General features: G+C 42.6%; 2 protein-coding genes across 3 annotated transcripts in view; one reads left to right on the top strand and one right to left on the bottom strand.

The window, feature by feature from the left end:
* LOC308170237 (disintegrin and metalloproteinase domain-containing protein 10-like) overlaps positions 1–7,305 on the top strand; it is a 25,261-nt gene extending 17,956 nt beyond the window's left edge. The window contains exons 13-16 of one of the 2 annotated variants that reach the window (XR_013937780.1): positions 1,280–1,500; positions 2,693–2,819; positions 3,838–5,062; positions 5,102–7,305. Coding sequence is in view for 1 of the 2 variants with exons in the window: in XM_080545005.1 (XP_080401131.1) it covers positions 1,280–1,500; positions 2,693–2,819; positions 3,838–4,046 (557 nt within the window). In the remaining variant the exon portion in view is untranslated. Of the gene's footprint in view, positions 1–1,279; positions 1,501–2,692; positions 2,820–3,837 lie in introns of both variants that reach the window. The other variant, XM_080545005.1, reaches the window with a different exon arrangement.
* An 11,817-nt stretch (positions 7,306–19,122) lies between these two features.
* On the bottom strand, positions 19,123–24,743 carry aqp9a (aquaporin 9a; the record flags this gene model as incomplete). Its single annotated transcript, XM_080544999.1, has 6 exons — positions 19,123–19,345; positions 20,553–20,770; positions 21,640–21,758; positions 22,169–22,306; positions 24,337–24,463; positions 24,666–24,743. 6 exons carry the CDS (start codon positions 24,741–24,743, stop codon positions 19,123–19,125), a joined length of 903 nt encoding a protein of 300 aa, XP_080401125.1.
* Positions 24,744–26,729: the final 1,986 nt, after the last annotated feature.

The following is a 26,729-nucleotide window of genomic DNA, read 5'->3' as shown; positions in this document are numbered from 1 at the left end:
CTCCCTCTCCTCCCTCTCCTCCTCGTCCCCCTGTCCTCCCTCTCCTCCCTCTCCTCCCTGTCCCCCTCTCCTCCCCCTCCTCCCTGTCCCCCCTCTCCCCCCTCTCCTCCCTCTCGTCCCCCTCTCCTCCCTCTCCTCCCTGTCCCCCCTCTCCCCCCTGTCCTCCCTGTCCCCCCTCTCCCCCCTGTCCTCCCTGTCCTCCCTCTCCTCCCTGTCCTCCCTCTCCCCCCTCTCCTCCCTCCTCCCTCTCCTCCCTGTCCCCCCTGTCCTCCCTCTCCTCCCTCTCCCCCCTCTCCTCCCTCTCCTCCCTGTCCTCCCTCTCCTCCCTGTCCCCCCTCTTCTCCCTCTCCTCCCTGTCCCCCTCATGGCACCTCTCACACCTCCTATCCTCATTTCCTTTATGTATTTATTTTGATGTCTTTCGATCCTCCATTTAAGCACATTCATGAGATTTGTTTTCAAGTCATCCCTGGCAGCATACATACAGTTGTACATAACAGGGGAGGCTGGTGGAGGTAGAAATCAGAGGACGGGGCTCATTGTAATGCACAGAATGAGAAACGGTATCAAAGGCGTGTTTGATACTCTTCATCAATCCATTCCACGCATCACAAACGAGTCTGTCCTCTGATTTCTACCTCCACCAGCCTCCCACTGATACACAAGAGACACATCACAGCATACAACATAACATCCTCATTCCCTTGGTCCACTAGCCACATCCTTATAGACATATAGCATTTGGAGGAACGTATGATACTTTTTAAAATCCATGTCCATCCATTGGTTTGACGACCAAACCAACCTCAAGACCACCAGGACCAAGCTCCGGACCTGGGGTGATAGGGCCATTTCAGCCGCAGTCCCGTCCCTCTGGAACGCCCTCCCCAACCACATCAGACAGGCCAACACCCTCCCAACATTTAAACAGGCCCTCAAAACCCACCTCTTCAAGCTCGCCTTCACCAGTTAACCCTCTCCCCCTCCCCTTCCCATGTGTCCCCAGCACTACCTTAATTAGACCCCTATACTTTCTTTTTATTTATTTTTTTATTCTTTTTATTATTACTACTCAATCTTTTCAGTTTGTAAAGCGTCTTTGAGTGTCTAGAAAAGCGCTATATAAGTCTAATGTATTATTATTATTATTATTATAAGGATGATGATGATGATTATTATTATGCTTATTATTATTATTATTATTAGGATTATTATGATTAGGATTATTATTATGATTCTGATGTCAGCCTCCCTGATGCTGTGCCTCTCCCCTCCACAGTGAACCCCAACACCTGCAGCTCTACGGGCTCAGAGAAGCTGGCCCGCTTCTTCAACAAGAAGGTGACCACGCTGCCCGCGGGCTCGCCCTGCAACGACTTCCGGGGCTACTGTGACGTGTTCATGAAGTGTCGCCTGGTGGACGCGGACGGACCCCTGGCCAGGCTAAAGAAGGCCATCTTCAACCCCGAGCTCTACGAGAACATCGCAGAGTGGATAGTGGTACGTAAGATCAGAGTGGATAGTGGTACGTAAGATCAGAGTGGATAGTGGTACGTAAGATCAGCGGTCTCGGTTGGTAAACACCAGTAAACACCAGTAAACACCAGTAAACACCAGTAAACACTTTAAAAGGCTTTTAAAAAAAATAGCTAAAGACTGTCCTGTATAGACAGGCTTTTGGTGTTTCTGTGTCAGTTAATATTGTTGTACACTTGTTGTTTGTGACTTGTTCTTATTTTCACTTGTTAACCCATTTTTAACCTGCTATGACTTTTTGCTCCTTTATTCTGTTCTTGTATATAGAAAGCACTTTGTGACCCCTGGTCTGGGATAGGTGCTATAGAAATACATTTGACTTACTTACTTACATGGCTCATTAAGGACTCTATTTATTTATTGATATTAATTATTCTTTTTCATGGTTTTCTTTTTTTATTTGGAAGGGAGGGCAGTCTCTCTTGTATTTCTGGGGACAGAGACAGTAAGAGAAAGACAGGAAGTAAGGAGGAGAGGCTATATCAGCAGGGCACGGGTTGGATTTGAACTCACGCCGACATGAGCATATGTGTGCACTGTAGGCCGTGGTGCTAGATCACTGGACCACCCCGGGCCACAATTAAGCCTCTCTTTGATGTACGTCAGCGGATGAATGGAATGAGGAACGGTATCCAGCATGTGTGTTTGATACCATTCCCCCATACAGTTCCATGAATTCCAATGATTTTTTCGGGTGCACCACGTGTTCTGAATGGAAGCAATTACCATTCAAGGGCGGGGGTTGTGGACTCATTTACCACTGGTACAGGGGATGTGTACCAGTGGTAAATGAGTCCACAACCCCCCCGCCCTCGAATGGTCAATTGCTTTTCTACAACAGCCACCACATAATATAAAAAATAAATACACAGTTGTAACATTAAGATTCATGTATTTTACAATCATTAATAGTTTCAGAATACATATATCCTTCCGCCACAGAATATAGTCCCATAAACAAGATCAACCATTGCGTTGTCGGTCAGCACAGGTGTTCTTAATCCGATTGATTGGGAGGCGCATTCATTGATACTGGAAATGCGGTCTGAACTGAGGGGTTGTTGGGATATTTACCACTGTTAGCTAGCCAATCAGAATCCAATATCCAAACATGGCTGTTGTAGAATCTCTCTCTCTCCTCCTCTCTTGCCCGTAGGCCCACTGGTGGGCGGTGCTGCTGATGGGCATCGCCCTGATCATGCTGATGGCCGGCTTCATCAAGATCTGCAGCGTCCACACCCCCAGCAGCAACCCCAAGCTGCCCCCGCCCAAACCACTACCGGGTGAGTCACCACAGGCAACCCCCCCACACCCAACCCTCCCCACACACCATCCATTAGAAAACAAAAACAAGCGCACTGACCGCATACGGTCCTCATTTCCTTTATTGGTTTATTTTGTCGTCTTTGTCTTTTTTTATCCTCCATTTAAGCACATTGATTTTTTTTTCTCAGTCAGCCCTGGCAGCATAGGCAGCATACATACAGTTGTACATAACAGGGGAGGCAGGTGGAGGTAGAAATCAGAGGACGGGGCTCATTGTAATGCATGGAACGAGAAACGGTATCAAAGGCGTGTTTGATACTCTTCATCAATCCATTCCACGCATCACAAACGAGTCTGTCCTCCTGATTTCGACCTCCACCAGCCTCCCACTGATACACAAGAGACACATCACATACAGCATAACATCCTCATTCCCTCGGTCCACTAGCCACATCCTTATAGACATAGAGCATTTGAGGAACGTACGATACGTTTTAAATCCATGTCAGCCTCACTGACGATGTGACTCTGACACTGACCGCATACGATGCGATCAGAAACGTACGTGGGAGACGAGATGACCGAAATGTTGCAGGTTGACCTAACCAGACAGGATTCTCAGCTGTGGTTTTCTTTGTCTTTTTCTTTTGTATTACATTGCGGATACTGATGTTTGTTATTTATTTATTTTGTGCTTCAGTATTAAGAACGGAAAATTATCAGTACTGTGGATACTGTAATTTATGTATTAAGTAATGGATTATATCATTTAAGTATTATTGCTCTCACTTGGAAGTGAGGGATAGGGGTAGGACATGATAAGCTTTGGCTTCATCCTACTCCCTTTCCAACAGTGATACCTGTATTTTTATTTAATTTTTTTATATATTTTTTTTTATCATGTTCGGAATAACGATTCATTCATTCATTCATTCAACCACCAGACCCTTGGTCTGGGAAAGGTGCTGTATAAATACATTTCACTTACTTACTTACTTACACCACCACTATGCCCCCCCTCTCCTCCTGGTCCAGGTACTCTGAAGCGGAGGCGAGCCCAGCAGGAACGGCAGGCCAACTCCCAGGTCCAGCACCAGGCCCAGCACCCCCACTCCCACCAGCACGGGGGCGGGGGGGGCCGGGGGGGGCAGCAGCCCCAGAGACAGGCCCAGCAGCAGCCCCAGAGGCACCACCGCCAGCCCCGCGAGAGGGACAACTACCAGATGGGCCAGATGCGACACTGAGAAAGAACCAACCAGGCGGCGGCTTGTCTTCAGATCACCTTCGGCTCCTCCTTGTGCCTAACCTAACCGTGGGAAGGAAAAAGAAAACAAAACGTAACTCCATCCAAAGATTAGCCTAAAAAACCAGTCGTTAATCATCCATCATTACCCTCCATCCTGCAAACAGACAAGACAGACAGACAGACAGACGTGTGAAAAAGAGAAGAACACTGACCGCCGGAGCACTTGCTAGAGCTGCCGCTGTCTTCATCCCTCCAGTCCCGGGGACGAGACTCTCTTTCTCTTTCTCTCTCTCTCTCTCTCTCTCCGTGGAGTGGACTCAGCCATTTTCCAAATGCAGTGCGGTCTGGCGGTCTGGCATCTTTCCCCCCCCCCCCCCTTCCATGTTTTTTTCCCCCCTCTCTCTTTTCTTTTCAAAAAGGAGTGCCAAGGAGTAAAGGAATCATGTGTAGCTTTTAGTACCCTTTCTGTGATGTGTTTTTTCTTTTTTTTCCGATTGCAAAAGTCCCTCTCGAGTGACACGAAAGCCCGTGGCTGCTGGTGAAATTGTCTGTGCTTTTTCTTCTTGCCATTCTTTAGCCAGGAAAGGTGAGAGACACTCGGTTCGGAGATTTGCTGCACTTGTGGATGATTCGTTTTTTCAAAACGGCTAAAAAAGACACAGGCTCTTCTCTCTCTCTCTCTCTCCTCTCTCCTCCTCCCTCTCTCTCATGCAGACCAACCCTTCTGCATGTGACCTGTACAGATTTAAGTGTATCATAAGTGAAAACAAACTATTTCTTCTACTGTAAATTGTATGATTCTTTACTGTTTTTTGGTTAGTACTCTCAGGACTCAAACACACACACAAATGAAGGTATCTGCGGAGGATGAGTTCTGTGGACCGGTTAAAAAAAAAAGTCGGGGGATTCGATGTCAATCGAGTTCTCCTTCACGGCAGTCGTCAGATCGGATGGAAGATCTGAGGATGGTGTTAGGTAGCTAGATCTGGACATTGATCTGAGGATGGTGTTTAGGTAGCTAGATCTGGACATTGATCTGAGGATGGTGTTTAGGTAGCTAGATCTGGACATTGAACTCCAAGGTCACCATATCCCACTTCTGACCTTGAGGATGTTCGTACTCTCTTCTCTTTCATCTGGTATTTTTTACTAACCTCATGTCCTGATCACATGATGTAACAGTTTAGGGGTAGTAGGGTCCAGGGAAAGGAAAAGGGAACGTCACCGTAGTTTTACACACGTTTTAATTGTCCCGGTTTCTGTTTTCTGATATGTTTGATGCTGAAGAATGAATAACCACTAACTTACTTTGCCTGTCACAGTTGACGGGTCAGTGATGACGTTTGAGTAAGGGAACTTGAAGGCAGGGCTTAGAACTTACTTTAGAACAGAGAGTGTATTATTGTCACAGTGCTAGGTTTACGTGAGCGTGAGAACAACATTTTTTGAAAAATTACTTCCAATAATGATGTGTTAAAAAAGAAAAAAAAAGAAAAGAAGCAAAAAAAAACAAGTGAAATGATATCATATTGTTCTTTTTCAGATCATATTTTTCAGATCAGTTAAGTCAGTTTTTGACCATTTTCAATGTAGGCATGCAGACACTTGAATTAAATGTGACTACCGTGAATTGACAAAGGTCTGTAATATTTGTCGCCATTCCTATGACAGCTGGTTGTATTGCTGGTCTTATAATGGACAGAAAAGACAATGAGTGATTTACTGCGATGGCATATTCAATCTACACTAATAACCACGTCTAGGGAGAGTAGCATTTGGAACATGTTTTCTTTCTACATCCCCATACATTGATCTTCTATCCAGTGCGCGTGCGTGTGTGTGTGCGCGTGCGTGCAGATGCCTGCTCTGCTACTGGACTGTTTCCCCTACAGAGCTGATGGGTGTGGGCCTCTACATCATGAGAGTGCCATAAATGTCTTGGCACAGGTGGTCACTTATGAACCATGTTTGAGTCTTAATCATGCAGGAAGAGCCTGGAAGGTTTCTTAAAGCCATGCACTAGACGAGTCTCAGGTTTGGACTAGATGGGGCTGTGGTGGTAGTGGGACTGTGGTAGTGGGACTGTGGTAGTGGGACTGTGGTAGTGAGACTGTGGTAATGAGACTGGTAGTGAGACTAAAGGTGATTTCTTCCTCCACCTCTTCTACAAAGCAAATAGATTTGATCTGATTTAGAAAATCGATCATGTGGATTTAATAGCGGTCAAGTCCCATTTGCTTTCCATACACGTGTCATGGCTGCCATGTGCACACACACACACACACACACACTCACACTCAAACTCTCTCTCTCATACACACACACACACACACTCTCTCTTTGACACACACACACTCACACTCAAACTCTCTCTCTCATACACACACACACACACTCTCTCTTTGACACACACACTCACACTCAAACTCTCTCTCTCATACACACACACACACTCTCTCTCTCTCATAGACACACACACAGGCTCTGTAGGGGACCTAGGGCGCTTGTCTGTCTCACATTGAAACGTTCATTCACAATGCTGAAGAATTGGGAGATTGGAGGTCGCAAAAGTCATCCTGGATATTTTCTGTAGTAAACACAGCGGTTGTGAAGTCATGTTACAGGATAGCGTATACAAGGCTAGTCCAGACTATGTCCGTGTAAACTTGTACAGTAATCGGAGAATTTGCGTTTCATTTGAAGATAAAAAATTACATTTTGATACGTCTGTTCTTTTTTTGTATTCTAATTCCAGAGAAAATGTTGTTCAGAGATGTTCATACAAGACAAAAAAACCTCCCTCTCTTCTAAGTTATTTATGTTCTTATGTGGTAGTTGAAATGGGGTTTGTTTATGATACTTTTTTCTCCACCATCATCAACGGTTAAACAGTTCAGTGTGATGGACTTAATGTCTCATTCTCATTTTTGTCTTCGTTATCCTGTGGCATGGTTTGGGTTAGAAGAGTTGAAGAATAATGCCTGTAAATTTATTTTAATTTTAATTTTGTAGTCTTGGTAAAAGGTTTTTAGATAAACGTGCACTGAAATGTCCAAATTGAGTTGAAATGTTGTAGGTGATGTAGGCCGAAAGAACACAAGATTAAAAAGTAATACTACTGTCTGATTTTAATGTTCACTGTGTTTTATACAGTATCTCAAATTTTTGTTCACTTTGAACATTTTTACTAAAAAAACAAAACAAAAATGTATTGTGCAAAGAGATGTAATTTTTGGAGTACTTGAAATGCATTAATTAAAAGACTCAAAATAAACTGGACCGTGATTCACTATTTCTTTGGTTTGTTTGTATGTTTGTGAAATGTTTTCAGCTTGGTGAATCATTCTGGATACAGATGAGGTCACAGGTGGGGTCAGGTGAGGTCACAGGTGGGGTCAGGTGAGGTCACAGATGAGGTCACAAGTGGGGTCAGGTGAGGTCACAGATGTGGTCAGGTGAGGTCACAGATGAGGTCAGGTGAGGTCACAGATGTGGTCAGGTGAGGTCACAGATGAAGTCACAGATGTGGTCAGGTGAGGTCACAGATGAGGTCACAGATGTGGTCAGGTGAGGTCACAGATGAGGTCACAGATGGGGTCAGGTGAGGTCACAGATGGGGTCAGGTGAGGTCTCAGATGCAGGGTTGCCAGATGGGGTGGGTTACCGCCGAATGGGCTACTGGATTTAGCGGTTATAGACTGGTTAGGCTGTAAATTGCCAATCCCATCTGGCAACCCTGCTCAGATGGAGTCATGTGAGGTCTCAGCAGGAGAGTCAGAGCAGACTTCCTCCGACATTCCATTACGTTTAAGCCATTTAGCAGATGGGACTATCCAAAGTGACTTAGAATAAGTACATTTGTCTGAAGCAAGTGAATCAACTGTAGTATACTACAATCTCAGTCATCATGAGTAAAACCTTTGATAAGAACAAAGGTAGTACCATCAGGCAGTCTCAGTGCTAGAGAAAGGAAGAAAACAAGTCATTTCTTTCTCTCCAGAAGTTCAGGTAAGGTAATGTAGCTTTCCCCTGTTGTTATCTACATGTATGTTCTCTGGGGATCCTCCCAAACCCTGCCTGTACACACACTGAGAGATAGGCAGGGTTCCCACAGGTCCTTGAAATCCTTGAAAGTTTTTGAAAATAGACATGGGTCATTGAAAGTGCTTGAATTCCCTCTCTCTCTCTCTCTCTCTCTCTCTCTCTCTCTCTCTCTCTCTCTCTCTCTCTCTCTCTCTCTCTCTCTCTCTCTCTCTCTCTCTCTCTCCAAAAAAGAATAATATATATACTAAAAATGTTTTTACTTAATTTATCAACTAGTAAATAAGTCTGTATTGCTTAACTTGACACATATTTCACAATATATAGTTTTGCTGTGCTGTGGTAGAGAAGGCAAGAGACCATCTAGTGTTCACACATTCAAGCCTGTCTGTGAGTGGATAGTTCCAATTATATAAATTATTATCTTATAAAGCACTTTGAGCTGCATTTTTTTTTTTTTTTTTTTTATACTTTTTTTTTTTTTCCACATTTTATGTACAACAAACATCAACAGCAGAAAAAGAAAAAACATACATACATACACAAGGTCATGGGGTCAGCAAATACAGCATATAAACATACAATCAGTACAAAGAATCGCCATCTTCATTGGCTAAATAATCGCACCATTTTTCCCATCGTTTTTCCCCCAACTCTTTCTGAAGCCTTAAAGAGAAGGTCATTTGTTCCATTAAATGCAAATGTTCAACTGTTTTAACAAAGAGACCGACAGTAGGACAGCTTTTCTGAAGCCAACATTTTGTGATGGCCTTTTTACCTGCCACCAGTAACATTTTTAGGAGGTAGGTATCATTTCTGCTTAGCTCATCAGGGATGAGTCCAAGATAAAAAGATGTAAAAGACATACTAATGCTAAACCCCAGGGTTCTTGAAATGATCTTTGCAACTTCCATCCAAAATGTCTGGATAGGAGGACAAGACCAGAAAACATGTCCGTGATCAACCATGGTCTCTCCACATTCCCTCCAGCAACCAAGCTCAGTACCAGTTTGTTTAGACTTTTGTTTAGGGGTGATAAAAAAGCGAATTAAGTTTTTCCAACAAAAGTCTCTCCAGGTTAGGGAGTTGGTGGAGGATGACTGTACCTCCCATGCATTCAACCACATGTCCTCTGATATTTCCAAGTCCAGGTCCTTTTCCCATCGCTGTCTCACATAGTCTGTCGTGACCTTATTCAATGACATAATGCCCTGATACAACCTACTTATGAGGCCTTTAGTGTTTCCTGAGTTATAAGCCTCAATAAAAATATTAACAACCATGGATGGATCTCGTGGATTAGAACCTTTTACCTCTTTACAAAAGTAATCACGGAGCTGTAAATACCTGAAAAAGTCTGTCCTATCCAACCCATATGTTTGACATAAATCATCAAAACAGGCAAGCTCCCGTTGCTTAACTATCTTGCATAAGGAGGTGATACCTAAACAGGCCCATCGCCTATATCTACCATCTTGTGATGCCGGCATAAAATCAGGATCATATGCCGGCCATCTAAGCAGTTTGATCTCTTTTTGGAGTTGGAAACGTTTAACCACTTCTACCCAGACCTTAAGTGATAAGTTAACCCATTGGCTCGTTGTCTGCAATAGTTCTTTTTCCCTGCCGGCACAGCCAAGCAACGCCTGCACGGGTGCATCTATTAGTGACAACTCTATAGTCTTCCACCTGGCTTCGTATGAAGGATTACACCAATATACAAGGGGTCTCAATTGTGCTGACAAATAATAATCCCTTAAAGATGGGAGGGCCATGCCCCCACTCCCCCGCGGCAGCAGAAGAGTGGAAAATCTCACCCTAGGTCTCTTTTTATCCCAAATGAATCGTGAAATATGTTTGTTCCATTCTCTAAATTGTTTCAGAGGGATTTCTACTGGGAGTGATATGAAAAGATACAGTAATCTAGGGAGAATATTCATTTTGACTGTCCTGATTCTGCCGCCAAAGTCAAGAGGGAGCAGGGCCCACCCACGAAGATCACTATATATCTTTTTACTAATAGAATTATAGTTAATATCAAAAAGCTGTGACAGATCTTTGGGTAAGTTTACTCCCAAGTATCTGATATGTGACAAGTCCCAACAAAGATTATACTTTGCAGAGAGTTCCAGTGAGGGGGTATAATTGAATGTCATGACCTGAGTTTTATGCACGTTGAGCCTATACCCCGAATACTCCCCATACGTGTCCAACATATTCATCAACAGGGGCAGCCCCGAACCTGGATCCTTGATTGTGACTAGCACATCATCCGCGTATAGACCTATCTTGTACTCCATATCCCCTATAGGTATACCCTTCAGTCCCGTCTCCTGTCGTATTGCCTGAGCCAGAGGTTCAATGAATAAGCTAAAGAGACTGGGACTGGCCGGACAGCCCTGCCTACAGCCCCGTTGCAGAGTTATAGAGTTAGAAAGACTACCATTGACCTTTATCCTTGCAGTAGGAGAAGAGTAAAGTGCTTGAATACAGCGTATAAAATCGTCACTAAAGCCAAATCTGTTCATTACTAAGTATAAAAATTCCCACCCTACTGAATCAAAAGCTTTTTCAGCGTCCAAACTAAGAATAACGGCACTAACTTTTTCCTTATTAATCTTCTCAATCACATGCAGAGCTCTCCTTATATTATCCTGGGCTTGTCTGTTCTTTATGAATCCTGTCTGATCTTCATCTATTAACAGAGGCATTGCTGTTTCCATCCTCTTCGTTAAAATGGTAGCATAAAGCTTGTAGTCGCTGTTTAAAACACTGATGGGCCTATATCCTTTACAATCCATCTTATCCTTCCCTTCCTTAGGTATAACTGATATGAAGGCCTCCCTCCAAGAAGGGGGCGGGGAGCCTCCCTTAAGAACATGGTTAAAGCATGTCTCTAACAAGGGGAGTAGGTGTTCTCTCATAGACTTGTACCACTCTGGGGGGAACCCATCTGTGCCAGGTGACTTATTAGTGTTCAGACTTGAGATAGCTTTATCTATTTCCTCTTTTGTTATTGGTGAGATAAGTTTAGAATTAATTTCTTTTCCAATAGTCGGGAGGTCTAAATTATTCAGAAATGCAACTATTGTTTGTCTATCAGCCTGATCCGACTGGGAATATAAAGATTTATAATAAGTTTCAAATGCTTTTTGTATACCTTCCAGACTACTGGTAACCTTATTCGTAACAGGGTGTCTGATCTTATGAATAGTGTTTTCTGCCTGTTGTTTTTTAAGCCGCCAAGCCAGCAATTTTGCTGCTTTGGGCCCTGCCTCATAATATCTTTGTTTCATAAACCTTATGTTTTTCTCTACTTCCTCACTAAGTATTTTATCGATTTCCTGCTTGACAGCCCTAATCTGGTGTATTGTAGAGCGCTCTTTGTTAACCACATGCGTTTGTTCCAGGTCTCTCAATTTATCCTGCAGGTCTGATAATCTTTTATTTTTTAACTTTTTCAACATAGCCATCCTGGCTATTATCTTCCCCCTGAGGACTGCTTTGGCTGCATCCCACAATATACCAGGGTTCACTTCCCCATTATCGTTGTCCTGTAAGTATGTCCCTAGATCTGTCTCCATGGAGGTTCTAAAGGTGGGATCATTTAACATACCCGTATTTAGCCGCCACAGTGTCTTCCTCTGTCTACCATCTAAATGTAAAGTTAGATAGACCCCAGAGTGATCTGAGAGGTCCCTCTGGCCTATTCTACAGTCTGTCAACCTGTGCAGATCCCTATTATACATAAACACATAGTCTAGTCTTGAATAAGCTGTGTGTCGTGCAGAGTAATAAGTGTATCCTGGGGTGGACCCATGTTTAGAGCGCCATACATCAGCTAATCCCAGGTCGTTAAGTACCTCGTTTATTAGTTTTTCAGTAGAAGTCCGCTTTCTTTTCTTATTAGTCGTGTCTAACAAAGGGTTAAGAAGTATATTAAAGTCTCCGGCACAGATAAGGGTCCCGCGAGTCTCTGATACGATCAAATCAAATACCTTTCTAAAAAACGATAAATCACTACCCGGGGGGGCGTAAACATTAAACAATGTCACCTCTTTCTCATCTATTTTCCCCTTTATCATAACAAACCTGCCCTCCCTATCATTTAGTTCCGATATGAGTTCAAACCGAACTGAATTTGAAATCAATATAGCGACGCCCCTTTTTTCCCCATTTTTATATGATGAAAAAAAAGTGTTCCTAAACCCCATTTTCTTTAGTTTTTCATGTTCAGTGACAGAAAGGTGAGTTTCCTGCCAAAACACTATATTTACTCTCTCCCTTTTTATTTTGGCTATCATCTTACTTCTTTTGCTTGGACTATTTAAGCCATTTACATTCAATGAAAGTATGTTATAATGTTGATAATGCATTACGTTGTGTCAAACCTTGCTCTTGTAACATCCCTGACCTCGAAAAATGAACAATGAAATAAAATACACAAAAATAGTACTGAATAATGAACAATGTACAATGAAATACACAAACATAGTACTGAAAAATGAACAATGAACAATGAAATACACAAAAATAGTACTGAACACTGAACTGGACTTCCAAAGGAAAAGGTGACATATCACCTTTGGTAATGAGGGGTGCTGGCCACTAAGTGGGGCCCCTCTGTTGCAAAAATAAAAAATAAAAAAGATGTGGCTCTTGGTCAATGACCGAATAGGCTGAAGGAAAAAAAAGAGTCTAGTGACTGTCTATGAACTGTCGGTGTCAGCCTATGTTAACATCTTGAAAAAATAATAATAAGAGTCTCTGGGCTGAAGTGAATCACTCACTCATTATCTGCTGTAGAATCCACATCGCCCCGACGAAACTGCTTCAATCTCTCCCGGACTTGCTGCTGATGTTGGTTCTGGGCTCCACCCCTCCGGGGCTCGGTTGTTTCCCACGGTAGAAGTCGAGTCAGCGTTTCCTCCGTTATGCCCTTGTCCTTGGTCCCGCGAACAGCTCCGTCCAAGATGAATCCCCGTCTCCGCAGGTCCTCTGCTGCTTGTGTCGCGCTGTTATACATGACGGTGCCTGTATCAAAAAAGACACGCATTCTAGCCAGCGGGGTCTGGAAGCGTATTCCCCTCTCCTTAAGCGCCTTCTTGATGGGTATATATTCCTTCCTTTTGTTCTGCACGTCCGTCGCATAATCATGGTCGAAAAAAACACGTTTGTTTTGGTAAGTGGGTTGCTTTTTCCAGGCGGTATAGAGGACCTTTTCTTTCACTGTAAACTGGAGGAACTTGATGACCATGGATCGCGGTGGAGCTCCTCCGGGTGGTCTGGGCGCCAAGGCACGGTGGGCACGCTCTATCCCCAGGTCACAGTCAAGATCACCTCCCAATTCTGACTTTATCAGTTTTTCAACAAACGCTGCTACGGAGGTACCCTCCGAGTCCTCTGGGATGCCGTAGATCCTGATGTTGTTGCGTCTAGACCTCCCTTCCAAGTCAGACACTTTATCTTGCAACGCCCGCTGATTACCAAGTAACTGGGTGAGGGCATCCTTGACACCAATGTCCCACCGCTCCATTTCAGCCACACCGTCCTCCATCTGCCCCACGCGCTCCTCCGCCCCCTCCACTCGGCCTATCACGTCTTGGATTTGCTGGTTCACTCCTGTCGTGAGTTCATCCATTTGTTTCTTAATGTCCTCTCGGAAATCCGTGAGGAATTCGGAAAAGTCCTTTTTCAATTCAGCTTGCCAAGTTGTCATACCCGCATTCACGACTTCGCTCCAGTGGCGATTCTAGAGATTTATACATGGGGTGGCAAAGGGGTGGCAAGCAGATATTTTAGTGTGGCCATCATTTTGATAAGTGGCTAGCTTAATGTCTTACATTTATGTATATGTATCATCCCTTACAGCCTGTTCTACATAGAACTAGTGTGTGCACACCAGTGTGTATGTGTACAGGTTTCTCTCTCATCCAGTAAATTATTACAAAGACATAGGTTTGTGGGAGAAAAAAACATTTTATTATCTCTTTCATTCTGAGACAATAAACAAGGAACATGAACAATGCGCACTGAACTTGATCGTCAGAACAAACAAGAATGAGAGGTTTCATGTCCAAGCAAGACCTTGAAAAACTCATCCATGCATTTGTTTGGAATAGACTTGAGTATTGTAGTCTACTAACAGGCCTATCTAAAGGAGCTGTTCGTAAATTGCAGCTCATCCAAAACACCGCTGCTAGGGTCCTAACAAAAACAAAGAACTTTGAACACATTACACCAATCCTGAGATCCCTGCACTGGCTACCAGTCTCTCAGAGAATTGAATTCAAAATCCTCCTAATTACATACAAATCACAAAATGGTCTTGGACCAAAATACATATCAGATCTCCTCCCACCCTATATTCCCGCAAGGTCCCTAAGGTCAGCTAAGACTAATCAGCTAATCATTCCAAGAGTAAAAACAAAACACAGTTCAGCAGCTTTCAATCACGCTGCTGCATGCTCCTGGAACAAACTCCCTGAAGAAATCAAACAGGCCCAAACCTTAAAATATTTAAATCTAAGCTAAAAACACAAACACTTCTATCAATGTATTTTTTCCATTAACTATTGTCTTATTAAATGTTTTATCTATTTACTTCTTATATTTGCTTTTATTCATTGTACTTTTTATTTTCTTACTATGCTCCTCTTGCTGTATTTTTAAATAATGTAAAGCACTTTGAATTGCCCCTGTTGTATAAGTGCTATACAAATAAACTTGCCACAAAATCTGCTATTAAAAAATAAAATAAAAAAAATAATACAAATAAATTAATTTACAAAAGCTGAATGCGACGATTGCTATGCTGTGCAGCAAATCGCTTCACAAACTCATCCAAATTCAGAGCTTTTGCACGTTTAGACTCAATGCTGAGAACTGCAATACTTGTTAATCTATTCTCTGCCAGGGTAGAGCGCAGGTGATTCTTTATTATTTTAAGAGTTGAAAAACTCCTCTCACATGCTGCACTGGTGACCGGCAATAATACAGTTATTTTAGATAATCTGAACATCTCCAAGAAAACCGTCTTGTATGGATCCAAGAAATTAACTAATTCCATTAAACTGGAGGGACTTCCATTTGTTGCTTGTTGATCCAACAATCTTCTAATCTGCTGCAGTTCGTGTTTAAGGTAATCTACATTTGATCCAACATTACCTGAACAGGCTCCACACGGCACAGCACCAGAGAGACAGCTCAGCCGGCAAACTCAAATCTCTCACGTGAAAAAGGGTGCAACCATTTCGAGACGGAGGGGTGGAACAGACAGTGAGTTTATTTTTCAAACTTGGAAATTTGGGGATTTTACACTAAATTCTGATTAAAAATAAAGATAAAGATCAAATAATAATAATACAACAAATTATATCAGTTGGTCTGTGTAACTGGGGTGGCAGGACTTTTTTCAAGGGTGGCAGCTGCCACCCCTTGCCACCCTGGTAGCTTCGCCACTGCTTCGCTCACCACTTTACGAATCGAGTCCAGCGTTTCATTCTCTCTCAAGCCTCCATCTTGTTCCGTCGGGGTAACGTTAGCTCTGTTGCTAGCTGCTCCGTCTTTCTCAGTTACTCTCTCAGATGGCTTTCGAACCCCAGTACCCTTTCTCTTATATTTGTCCCCCTCCATCATTACGTTGATATATATCAATTCGAGTGCATAAAATATCTTGAATTAGGGGTAATTTAAGGCTGACACCGGAGCTCTGTTATCAGGCTGCCATCTCTGTTCGCGCGCCACCAGAAGTCGAGCTGCATTTCTTGTATGAAAGGTGCTATATAAATAAAGCTTTACTTACTTACTTACTTATCTAGATCTGTCTCAAACTATGCCGTGTTGGGTCCTTGAACTTGAGGGAATTGAGTCTTGAAAGTCCTTGAAAGGTGCTTGAATGTGATGTTTCAGAAGGTGTGGGAACCCTGGGTAGGGACGGGGGTGTTTCTCCCTGGTACTGTTGGTTGAGAAGTTGACCGGTTCTTCTAAATGGAATGGGAGGAATGGGAGAGGATCCACCCTGGAGGGAGCTGAGTGCATCTGACACCTCAGTAGAACTGCTGCTGAGCGGGTGGGATTGGATGGGGGGTGGGACGGGGAGGGTGTTTTGTTTTAAAAAATAGAAAAATGGCAAGAAAATATTGTTTTAGTGTCCATTGTATGATTTTCATTCGTTCTTCAATAAAAAACATTCATGTGAAAGAAAAAAAAAAAACAGCTCGTGAGTAGATGGGAGCTCTGGCCCCATCTGCCTGCTGTCCCAGAGAGCACCCCCCCCACCCCCCCCACCCCTCCCAGGGAGAATTAAGACCACCGGGTCCCCAATGCTCAGGAGCAGGAGGAGCCTCCCGCTGTCGGAGCTCAGAGATGCTGTGAACATGTTGCTGTTGATTCAGCTAAAGTTCATTTGTTTTCCTAGCAGGGTATTTATTTGTTCACAGGGAACGAGCTCACACAATACAAATATACAGTACATCATCCACATACTCATACAGTCCAATCCGTGGAGGCTGGTGGAGGTAGAAATCGGAGGACGGGCTCATTGTAATGAATGGAATTGAATACCAGAACTCTGTGTACACACATTCATTGATATACATGGAAACATATATATATATATATACAGAGAGAGAGAGAGAGAGAGAGAGAGAGGATATGAGGAATATGAGGAGGACAGGATCATTGTAAATCATGAAACAGAATGAAGACGGGTATCTACCTCCACTAGCCTCCCCTTGTGTATGTGGAGTATACAGTGACTAGCAATCCAGGTCTCAACGCTACTATCTCCCATCTGTTAGATCTCCGTTGTCTGCACAGCCATGCTGCTTCTGCAGTTTCATGCATCTTAGTAGGCCCTTCAGGCCTTGTCTGGGTTTGCCCACATCCACATCCACGGCCCCCAGGTTGACCAGACAGCAATACTACCGCTGGGGTGCGGACGGACTCTCCACAGGACAACAGGTATGCTCTCTTACAGTGAGACAGTGGTGTGTCATTCAGCTGCGTTTGAACTCTCTCTGAGTCTCTCTGCTCTGCAACTGTGGATCCACTTGCAACGGCACGAGTTCTCCTCAGGTTGAAGTCAGACGTCCTCAGGTTGAAGTCAGACGTCCTCAGGTTGAAGTCAGACGTCCTCAGGTTGAAGTCAGACGTCCTCAGGTTGAAGTCAGACATCCTCAGGTTGAAGCCAGACATCCTCAGAGTTCCACGTTGCAGAAGGACAAAGGCACTCTAGTGTGACAGCAAGTGTTTGCTTAGTAATAAAGTGATAACAAAACATGTTTATGTGGCATATATTTGAAGTGACGCGCAGTTGAATGGCTAGAGTGAAGAAATAATCGACCTTCAATCTTTACCTCATGCTCTGTTCTACAACCTGCAGCTACGACCTAAATCGAATGAGTAACACACAACATGTTACTTACCAGTTGTCAATGCTTCCTGTACATTTCACATTATTATTATAGTATTACAGGAGCAAAACAAATCCTTTACATTGCAAAACAGGAGTCGTTAAGACGTACCTAGTGTGAATCCTGACTCATTGAATGTTCAAGGGCATCCGCATGCGAGTGCTACTAAGCAACAAGAATACCACCTACCACCAGTGTGTTTGCTCTGTGTTTGCTCCTTAAGAAAGGAATAGGTTTGAGGCAGCTACAACTCAGTGTTATGTATACAGTGAGAGATACAAGACACATTCTTACCTTTTTAATCATTAACTGAGTTATGAGATTCTGTGACACAAACAGTGTGTTTGCTCTGTGTTATGAGAGAAGAAAGGACTGGGATTGAGGCAGCATAGCACTCAGTGTTATGTATACAGTGAGAGAAACATTCTTACCTTTTTAATCATTAACTGAATTATGAGATTCTGTGACACAAACAGGAATATTATTCCTCACATTGCAAATGCTTGGAGAGAATGTACAAAATGCAAAAAGGAATACAGAACAAACAAGCACCGGAAATACATATAAGAATATCACATCATACAACAGATTAAAGTACCTACATTTAGAAAAAAATGAAACGTAATAGTTATTGCCAAGTTTGATGTTTATCAAATGTCCACTAGATAACAGTCTGGGTCTCTTTTCACAAGATAGTTAGCAATGCAAAGTTATGCATGTTGCAAGTTAGCAGTATAAAGAAGTGTATGGTCAACTTTGCTACGCCTACATTGAAGCTATCACTTTTGTTGCATTTCTAACACAAATATTACTCAGACTAAAAATCATAAGAAAAGGAACATATGGGGCTTGGTTACAAGGCTGTGTGAACCTCACAAAATCTACATGGCAGGGGTATAGTCCAGGTGGGTGGAATCTTATTATGGAATATTACATACGTACATACCTGTACAGAAAGCACGCTTTTTTCAGTGGTTTTACACATTTGTGACGTTAGAATTATAAGGTTCTATCTCCATTTTTGGTCAAAAATTAGTTTTTTACATAATCTGATCCATTAGGTGGATTTTTTAGTTAGAAATTAATAAAATACAAAGGTTCCATCTCACAAAACATAATGGAATGTAAAAACTTTGACGCTCAATATCTCTGAACTACCCTAAACGGAGATAGAACCTTATCATTCTAAACTCACGCATTGCTACGGTACACAAAGCACATCATTTCAAAACTTGACTATTTTGGGCCTGTCCTTAGAATCATAATCCCTGTAGTTTGACTCTCAAATCAGCAGCTCTAACGTTCGCTATCAGCAGTGGGCTAAGAGGGCTTCATTACTAACAGCCACTGAGACACGGCACTTAACTAGAGTACTTAACTAGAGCACTTAACTAGAGCACTTAACTAGAGCACTTAACTAGAGATATATGACATGTTCTGGTTGTGACGCCCTCCTCCCTCTACCACAGGGCTTCCACAATGACAGCACACACTGAGAGAGCAGAGCAAGCCTGTCCTGAGACGGGACGGGGTTTGGACACTCCTCTCCTGATTGACTTAAACATCACCGCTGTATCAGGCCGACATTCTTTTTTTAGTCCTTTAAAGTGAAGCTCTCTAGCTCATAGTGATCATCTCGTATTTGTCCTTCAGACTGTTGTCCTCATCCTCATCCTCCTCTTCCTCATCCTCCTCTTCCTCAGCCTCCTCTTCCAACTCCTCGTGGGGCTTCTCTGTCTTCGTGTGGTGCAGCTCGATGAACAGGTAGTAGACGACGGCCCCGACCACACCCCCCAGCATGGGCCCAGCGACAGGGATCCACCACCAGTAGCCTGCGGTGCTGGACACACACACACACACACACATATATACAGACAGGTCCAAACACAACCCTAAGACAACACACAGTGCTAAAAGAATATTAATACGTATACAAATTTTGGCTCTAAATCTTCTATCAGTTTTAGACCTCTTCATCCCCACTAAAGTTTCTCCACTGTAAATAAATTAATAAAATTCCTTCTTCTAGCATTGGTACTGCCAATGTTCCCTGGTGCTAGCATTGATTTATTTTTTTCTTATGATGACTGATGGATAGATGACTCAGTTACTGAGACAAATGTATCTGTTTTGAGCCGCTTTGGATAAAGGCGTCTGCTAAATGCCAAAAAATGAAAATGTAGATTTTTCCTAGTGTAAGTTCCTAGTGGGTGTTTTTTGTATCCGAGTCGAAGCTGGCAGTGAACAGATTAACCAATACCCAGACAGCCACGCTGTAACTCATTAGAGTGGGCCGTAAGCCAATCGGCTGGCACTCATGCAGGCTGCTATTGTTGTTAACTGTTGCTGACGACATCAGATCATTTCAGGACATCAACTGCATGGGATGAACATTGGAGGCCGGTGGAGGTCGAAATCAGAGTTCAGGCTCATTGTAAAAGCAATGAAGAATAGTATCAAACACACAGCCCGTTCTCCGGTTTCTACCTCCAGGAGCTTCCCCTGGTGATGAATGCATGTGGTGTCATACTGTATAATACACCAATCCATTTAAAAAACACACATCTGAAACACTGTGGTATCTCCTCATGTTCTTGCCCATAACATCACCAAATAACCAAAGAATGCCAGAGAGGGACATATGTGACACAGTCTGATCAATTGGTCCGCATGTCGGCAACCAATCAAAATGTTCAGACTTTTCTTCTGAAACACGGAACTACGGAAATACAGAAATACGAATCACAACACAAACCCACTAGTCAAGCCAAAATACTGCAACATAATGGATGGGGTGAGTAATCCCCACTGCTACCTAGTTAACTAGAACACTACTTTACACTGTTAGCAGGCTCACAAAACAAGCTGTGTTAGTTGACTAGCTAGTTGACTGATTTTCAACAACGCGAAAATGGATTCATGTGTTTCGAAAGAAAAGTCTGATCATTACATCGGATCCCGACATGAGGACCAAATGATCAGACTGTGTCACAAATGTGCTGAGACACAGACTCTAGTAGTCTACAGTGCTGTTGTTGTTTAGTTACGTGAAGACATCCAGGCCCCATCCCGCCACGGCAGTGAAGATCCGCGGTCCCAGGTCCCGGGCAGGGTTGAGGGGGTAGCCACAGTTCAGACCCATAGACACGGCGATGGCCATGACGGTCAGACCTATGGCCATGGGCTCCATCCCGCTCGGAGCTCCAATGTTCTTCCCATCGATGATGGCCAGAATGCCCAGGACCAACATCCCTGTTCCAAACACCTGAGGTACAGTAATAATAATAATAATAATAATAATAATAATAATAATAATAATAATAATAATAATAATAATACATTAGACTTATTATAGCGCTTTTCTAGACACTCAAATCCAGTAGGTGAACATGACATGTGAACTCAACTCAATCAGTATTCATCATGTTCTCCTTTCTTAGAATTGAGATAGAAGGGACGTTACCATGAATAACATCAGGTGTTATCAGTATTTAAAAATAGATTAAAAAAAATTTAAAAAAGGAAAACAAAAGATCAGAATGATCCAGATTTCTTTTTTGGGGGATCAAGGATCAGATCCGTCTGGCAGATCTGTAGTGGTTATTGGGGAAATCAGCCAGCGCGACTGATCCTGAATAGCCAAAACAAAATCTGAATCATTCTCATCCAGATTCAAAAGTTTTGAAATACTGGGCCCAAAGTCATCAGACTATTTGCATTCCAGGATGATTAGAAACAAAGTCGGATATCTCATTCTTGATGTTTGTTGGCCTTCATTTAACATCTCATGGGAGCACTTAAATGTGTTTCTAACTGATCCCTGCTGCACCACAAGCTGTTCTAAAGAGCAGACACCATCACGACTGACAGAGGGAAAAAAGGAAAAGGAGGAGAAAAAAAGGGTGTTAAGTGAGTTGAACATCATGTGAATATCAGAAAATAGGTCATCAGACCCAAAACTCAGCTAATGAGGAGGATGTGGAATGAGGAAGTAGGACAATCAATGTTGCATTAGCCACATTTCCCCCAAATTGTCTACTGCACCAGTTACACACCGTGTCTCACACTCAGTCATTGGATAGTGCAGACTGGGGCAGCAGAGGGGTCATGACCCCTGACGCCTGTCTGTCTCACCTGGTCTACTAAGCCGCCCCGGATGGTCAGGTTCCTCGCAGGATAGGAAGCGAAGATGTGAGCCGTGGCGTTGATCCCAGTCACTGATAAAATGCCACTGGTGAAGTCCATGAACGCATCTATAGACAGAAACAACCATTTCCATTAGAAAATGAGATTCTCAACTAGATTCCCAAAGTTAAGAAAAAGCAATATCAGCATTGTGTGTTTGCTGTTCCAGTGTAAATGCAAGGGGAAAGAATTGACTCAGTGACCCGATGGGATCTCAAACATAAACCACAGAGGCCTTGGGCATAAACATCTCTCCCAATCTGCCGCGACGGTTCAATACGCCATTTAGTCAACAACTCTGCAGTAAGCACAGCGTTGACTACAGTACAACGGCAGAATGTGCTGTAAAAATGCCACAATACAACCATAATACACCACAACTCACCATAATACAACCATATTACACCACAACTCACCATAATACAACCATATTACACCACAACTCACCATAATACAACCATATTACACCACAACTCACCATAATACAACGCAAAGACTGCGGCAGCTCCAGTAAAAGCCCCAAGGAACTGAGCAAGGACATAAACCGGGAACTTGTAGAATTTCAGTTTGCCCAGAATGACCATGGCCAGGGACACAGCCGGGTTCACGTGGGCCCCTGGAGGTGGAGGACAAAAGCAGAGAGTGAGAGAGGGGCGTTGGGGGTGGGGAGGGCTGAAAAGATGGCCTCTCCATCATTAAGTGAAGATTTACGAGAGAGCAGTAGAGAGCAGAGATGAACCGCAGCTTGGGCGGAGCAGAGGTGCTTTATAAACATGACCTTTTCTCTTACTGAGAGAAAAAGCTAATGTCAGCTATAGTGAGTCAATTCAAAACAAGCCTATGGAAAAGTCTAAACATAGTCCTGTAGCCTAGGGCTATAGTTACTGTACTGTACGAGGGTATCTATAACATGGTTAGAGTTTAGAGGTTACAGTATCACTCCATGTATTGATGTGTTCGCTTTTAAATATGAATAATGCAGCCATGTATCTGTGTCGGTGGTCAGCAAGATTATGCACTTATAAGGGGAAAACCACTCATGTAAAAAGGGTAGGCGCATTAATATCGTTTTTTGTTTGGTACTTTTGAGTTTTCTGTTAAGATGCGCAAGTGAAATTTTGTTGTTGTTGTTTTTGATTATGCACTCATGGGGAAAGAAAACATGCATGTAAAAAGGGTAGGCGCAATAAGCCATGGCTTCAGCCTGCACCTTTTTGGTCCTGGTACGCATTGTGACTGTGTACATCTTTTTTTATGTGTATTGTGAATTGTATAAGGGACCAAAATAAACATTCTCAATCTCAAAATCTCAATCTCTCACTCAAGCAATTCAGAAATCTAAAATATTGCATGTCTAATGAATTAGATATAGTTGACGCAGGCCCACTGACTACCAGATGAGCAGTGCTGGTTGCTGGGTTCGGTGCCTGTCAGAGATCAGGCCATTGCCTGAGATCGATGGAGTTGGTAGGCTGTTCGCTGCCTAGGGGTATGGATGACCTCAATGAGGCTGCCACTTCCCTCACTAGGGGGGAGAAATCAATTGCCAGTTCAGATTCACTGGATGTGGCACGTTCTCCTGCCTGAGTCTGGAGTGTGAGGTGACATATCACTGAACCAGGGACCAGGGAGTTGTCTTGTTGTCAGAGACACTCTCTGTTACTCAATGTGAATGCCAGTCGTGAGTTTAGAATTATACGGTTCTATCTCCGTTCAGGGTAGTTCAGAGATATTGAGCGTCAAAGTTTTCACATTCCATTATGTTTTGTGAGATGGAACCTTAGTATTTTATTAATTACTAACTCAAAAATGTCAACATTTAAAAAATAGCACCACACAGGCATTAATAAGCACCTAATGGATCAGATTATGTAAAAAAACTAAATTTTGACCAAAAATGGAGATAGAACCGTATAATTCTAACGTCACGCAGTGTTACTCTAGATCCCTGGATCATCTTCCGTTAACTGGAACACTGGTGAAGAATAATCAACAGGCCTCGGATCATTATCATCAAACAAATGTCCCACACTTCAATGTGACTTTGCAGTGGTTGTTTGTACAGTAACAAGTTCATTTGAAAGGCTCCTAATTTAAATGGTGTAGTTGTTTTTGAGGTTTGATATTACACATAGAAGAGATAGTTCTATTGGGTTAGGGTTAGGGGTAGTTATCTATTCAGCTCTACAAAATGCTGATGAGCACATGATAACATGTTATGTTACTTAACACATGCATGTGACTATTATTGGAATTGAGATGGCACGCCCCATTGATTTATATGAGTTCAATTTCAATTTAAAGAGGAATTGATCTCACCATGCTGCAAAACAATCCATTCATTACATAATATTGCTCATCCAAGCTTTAATGCCATAACCTAACCTAACCTGCAAAAATGCCGTTCTAAACTATTTGCAACCTGTTTTGAGGCTTGGTCTGCATCAAAACACAATTATCTTACAGTAAACCTAAATTATTTATATGATTATCTATTTTGCTAACTCAATACAGGGCTAAATGAAGCATTCAAATATAAAAACTAAATATAGTCCCACACAAATCCACTAGGCACATTTTTAGAGGGAGCAAATTTGCCCACACCTTTCAGATGGAGAGTGAAATTACTGAACAAAAGTGTTTTACCTGACACTCCACCAGCCACATATACTGCCAGCATCAGTCCCAGAGAGAAGCCAATGTGGATGGTGAGAGGCTCACCCAGGGAGTTACGACTTAGGGTGGTCTGAGCAATAGACCCACAGCCAAACAGCTGAGACAGACATGGAGAGGAGGAGAGAGTGTTAGTCCAGGGCTGGACAGACAAAGTTAACCACATTCACCAGAATACCATTGGTCACATCTAGCCTCTGTGAAATTCCAAATATAATCGCTAAATACAACTTGTATTGCCAGTTACATACAATACAGTAGGCTAAATGTGAATGCATTCAGAAATATGAAACAGTACTTACAACCAAGACGAAAGTCCCCAGAAATTCGGCCAGGAATTCCTTGAGTATCCCATGTTTAAGAGCACAGCGTTGCCTCATGGTTGTGGTCTTCTGGTTAATATCCTTCTATCAACGTGCCAACTTGTGTCAAAGAGTGACAGTTGTCCAGTTGTCTCTGTGCCTCTGGAGTTGATCAGAACTAAACCCCCACCCCCAACTCCACCAGACACTACTGCCATGCAGCGTATCTCATTGATCTGTTGATCTCTAAACCTAACTCATCTGACTCTATTTAATACCTCCACCCTAAACCTAACCCATCTTACTCTATTTAATACCTCCACCCTAAACCTAACCCATCTTACTGTATTTAATACCTCCACCCTAAACCTAACTCATCTTACTGTATTTAATACCTCCACCCTAAACCTAACCCATCTTACTCTATTTAATACCTCCACCCTAAACCTAACTCATCTATACTCTATTTAATACCTCCACCCTAAACCTAACCCATTTGTATACATTAAAACAATGTTGATGTGATCTTAGTTGACACTACCTTACATTGGCATTATTACATTTGATATCAGGATTCTCAGACAACGATAGAGGGAAATGCAAATAAACGTCTATTATAATTATTTTTTATTTATTTTTACAAAATAAATGTAATATTCATTTCAGCCCTGTGTTCCGTAGGCACAAAGTATGTCATATACAATATTATGAGGATTATTATATTCATACAGAAGTATACAATCTTGCTTAGTTGGAATTTCATTCACATTAAGACCAGCTTTGCAAAGCAAAGTATCAGCTTTGCTTGCACCATATTATTTCACACAAAATTATAACTTATTATACATTTCATTGAAGTACATTTTCTGTCAGTTGCAGTTATGTATAGTAGGTTGGATGCACACAATATGGTTCAACATACATTTGTATTATCTGTTTTTACTGTCTGTTTTATGACGCTTTGCATCAGTCAGCGTTCGTTCGGTCAGTGTTGTCTTAGGTATTGCATGCAGTTCACAAGATTCGCCACTAGAGGCCAGTCTAAGCAAAAGCAACACAAAAAAAGCCCACAGTTGATTAGCCCACAGTTGTAGCTGATTAATTGAATATGTGAATGACTGCCTGTGCTCTCTCCTCCAGGATCTCCTGAACTCAGATCAGTCAGAGATGATGTCATCCACATCATCCTCTACAATCATCATGATGGGGGCGACTTTACTCTTACGCCTGACCCAGTGGCGTAGCGCAAAATCCCGGGGCCCCCCGCAAGGTGGCGGCGGGGGCCCTTTCGCAACGGAGTTAAAAAAAATAATAAAATAAAAAATTTGCGTTTTTTAGAGGCCGATGCGTTATTGACGTTGCGAAATTTCGCAATATGCACTCTACATTCTAAATGCTTGACTTAGCAAAAGGTACAAACAAGTGAGAGCAATAGCCTATAACTAAAACCAAATGGTAGACTACACTACATCAGTAGAATGTATTATAAGTAGAATAGTACAAGCTTTATTTCTTTTAACAAAGTGTGGTGTGCACAGCAGTGTGATATCTGTAAACATATCTGTAGACTCTCCGCTAAGGGTTGCCAGATGGGATTGAGAATTGCCAACCTAACCAATCTAAAAACTTCTAAATCCACCAAAAACCAGCCCATCTGGCAACCCTGTCTCCGCTGCATCAGAGTCTACTTGTTGCGTAAAATTGGCCAGGGTTAGTCAAATCCTTTGTTGGACATCTCGTATATTGGTATATTGTGGCATTTCTTTACTGTTTGCCATCTGGTCTAGGAATACCCAGGGAGACGCAGACAGCAGAAGTAGATTAGAATAGTAGAAAAGAAAAAAGAAACAGCTATATATAGCCTAACCATGCTGAATTACAGTATGTACCTGTATGATGCACTGACAGCCTGTGACTGTGAACCTGGCCGGACCCTGCCCTTCTGCCTGAGTTTGAGTATGATGCTGCCCAAATAAATGTTATTGTTTAGTGCTGTACGCTTTCGTGGTATTATATTGTGTGAATTATCATCTGTATGTTGTTTTTCTTTCACTCGACTAACCG

The sequence above is a fragment of the Nansenia antarctica genome (assembly GCF_963989245.1).
Source record: "Nansenia antarctica genome assembly, chromosome: 14".
Taxonomy (NCBI): Eukaryota; Metazoa; Chordata; class Actinopteri; order Argentiniformes; family Microstomatidae; genus Nansenia; species Nansenia antarctica.
This window is presented reverse-complemented; position numbering and strand designations above follow the sequence as displayed.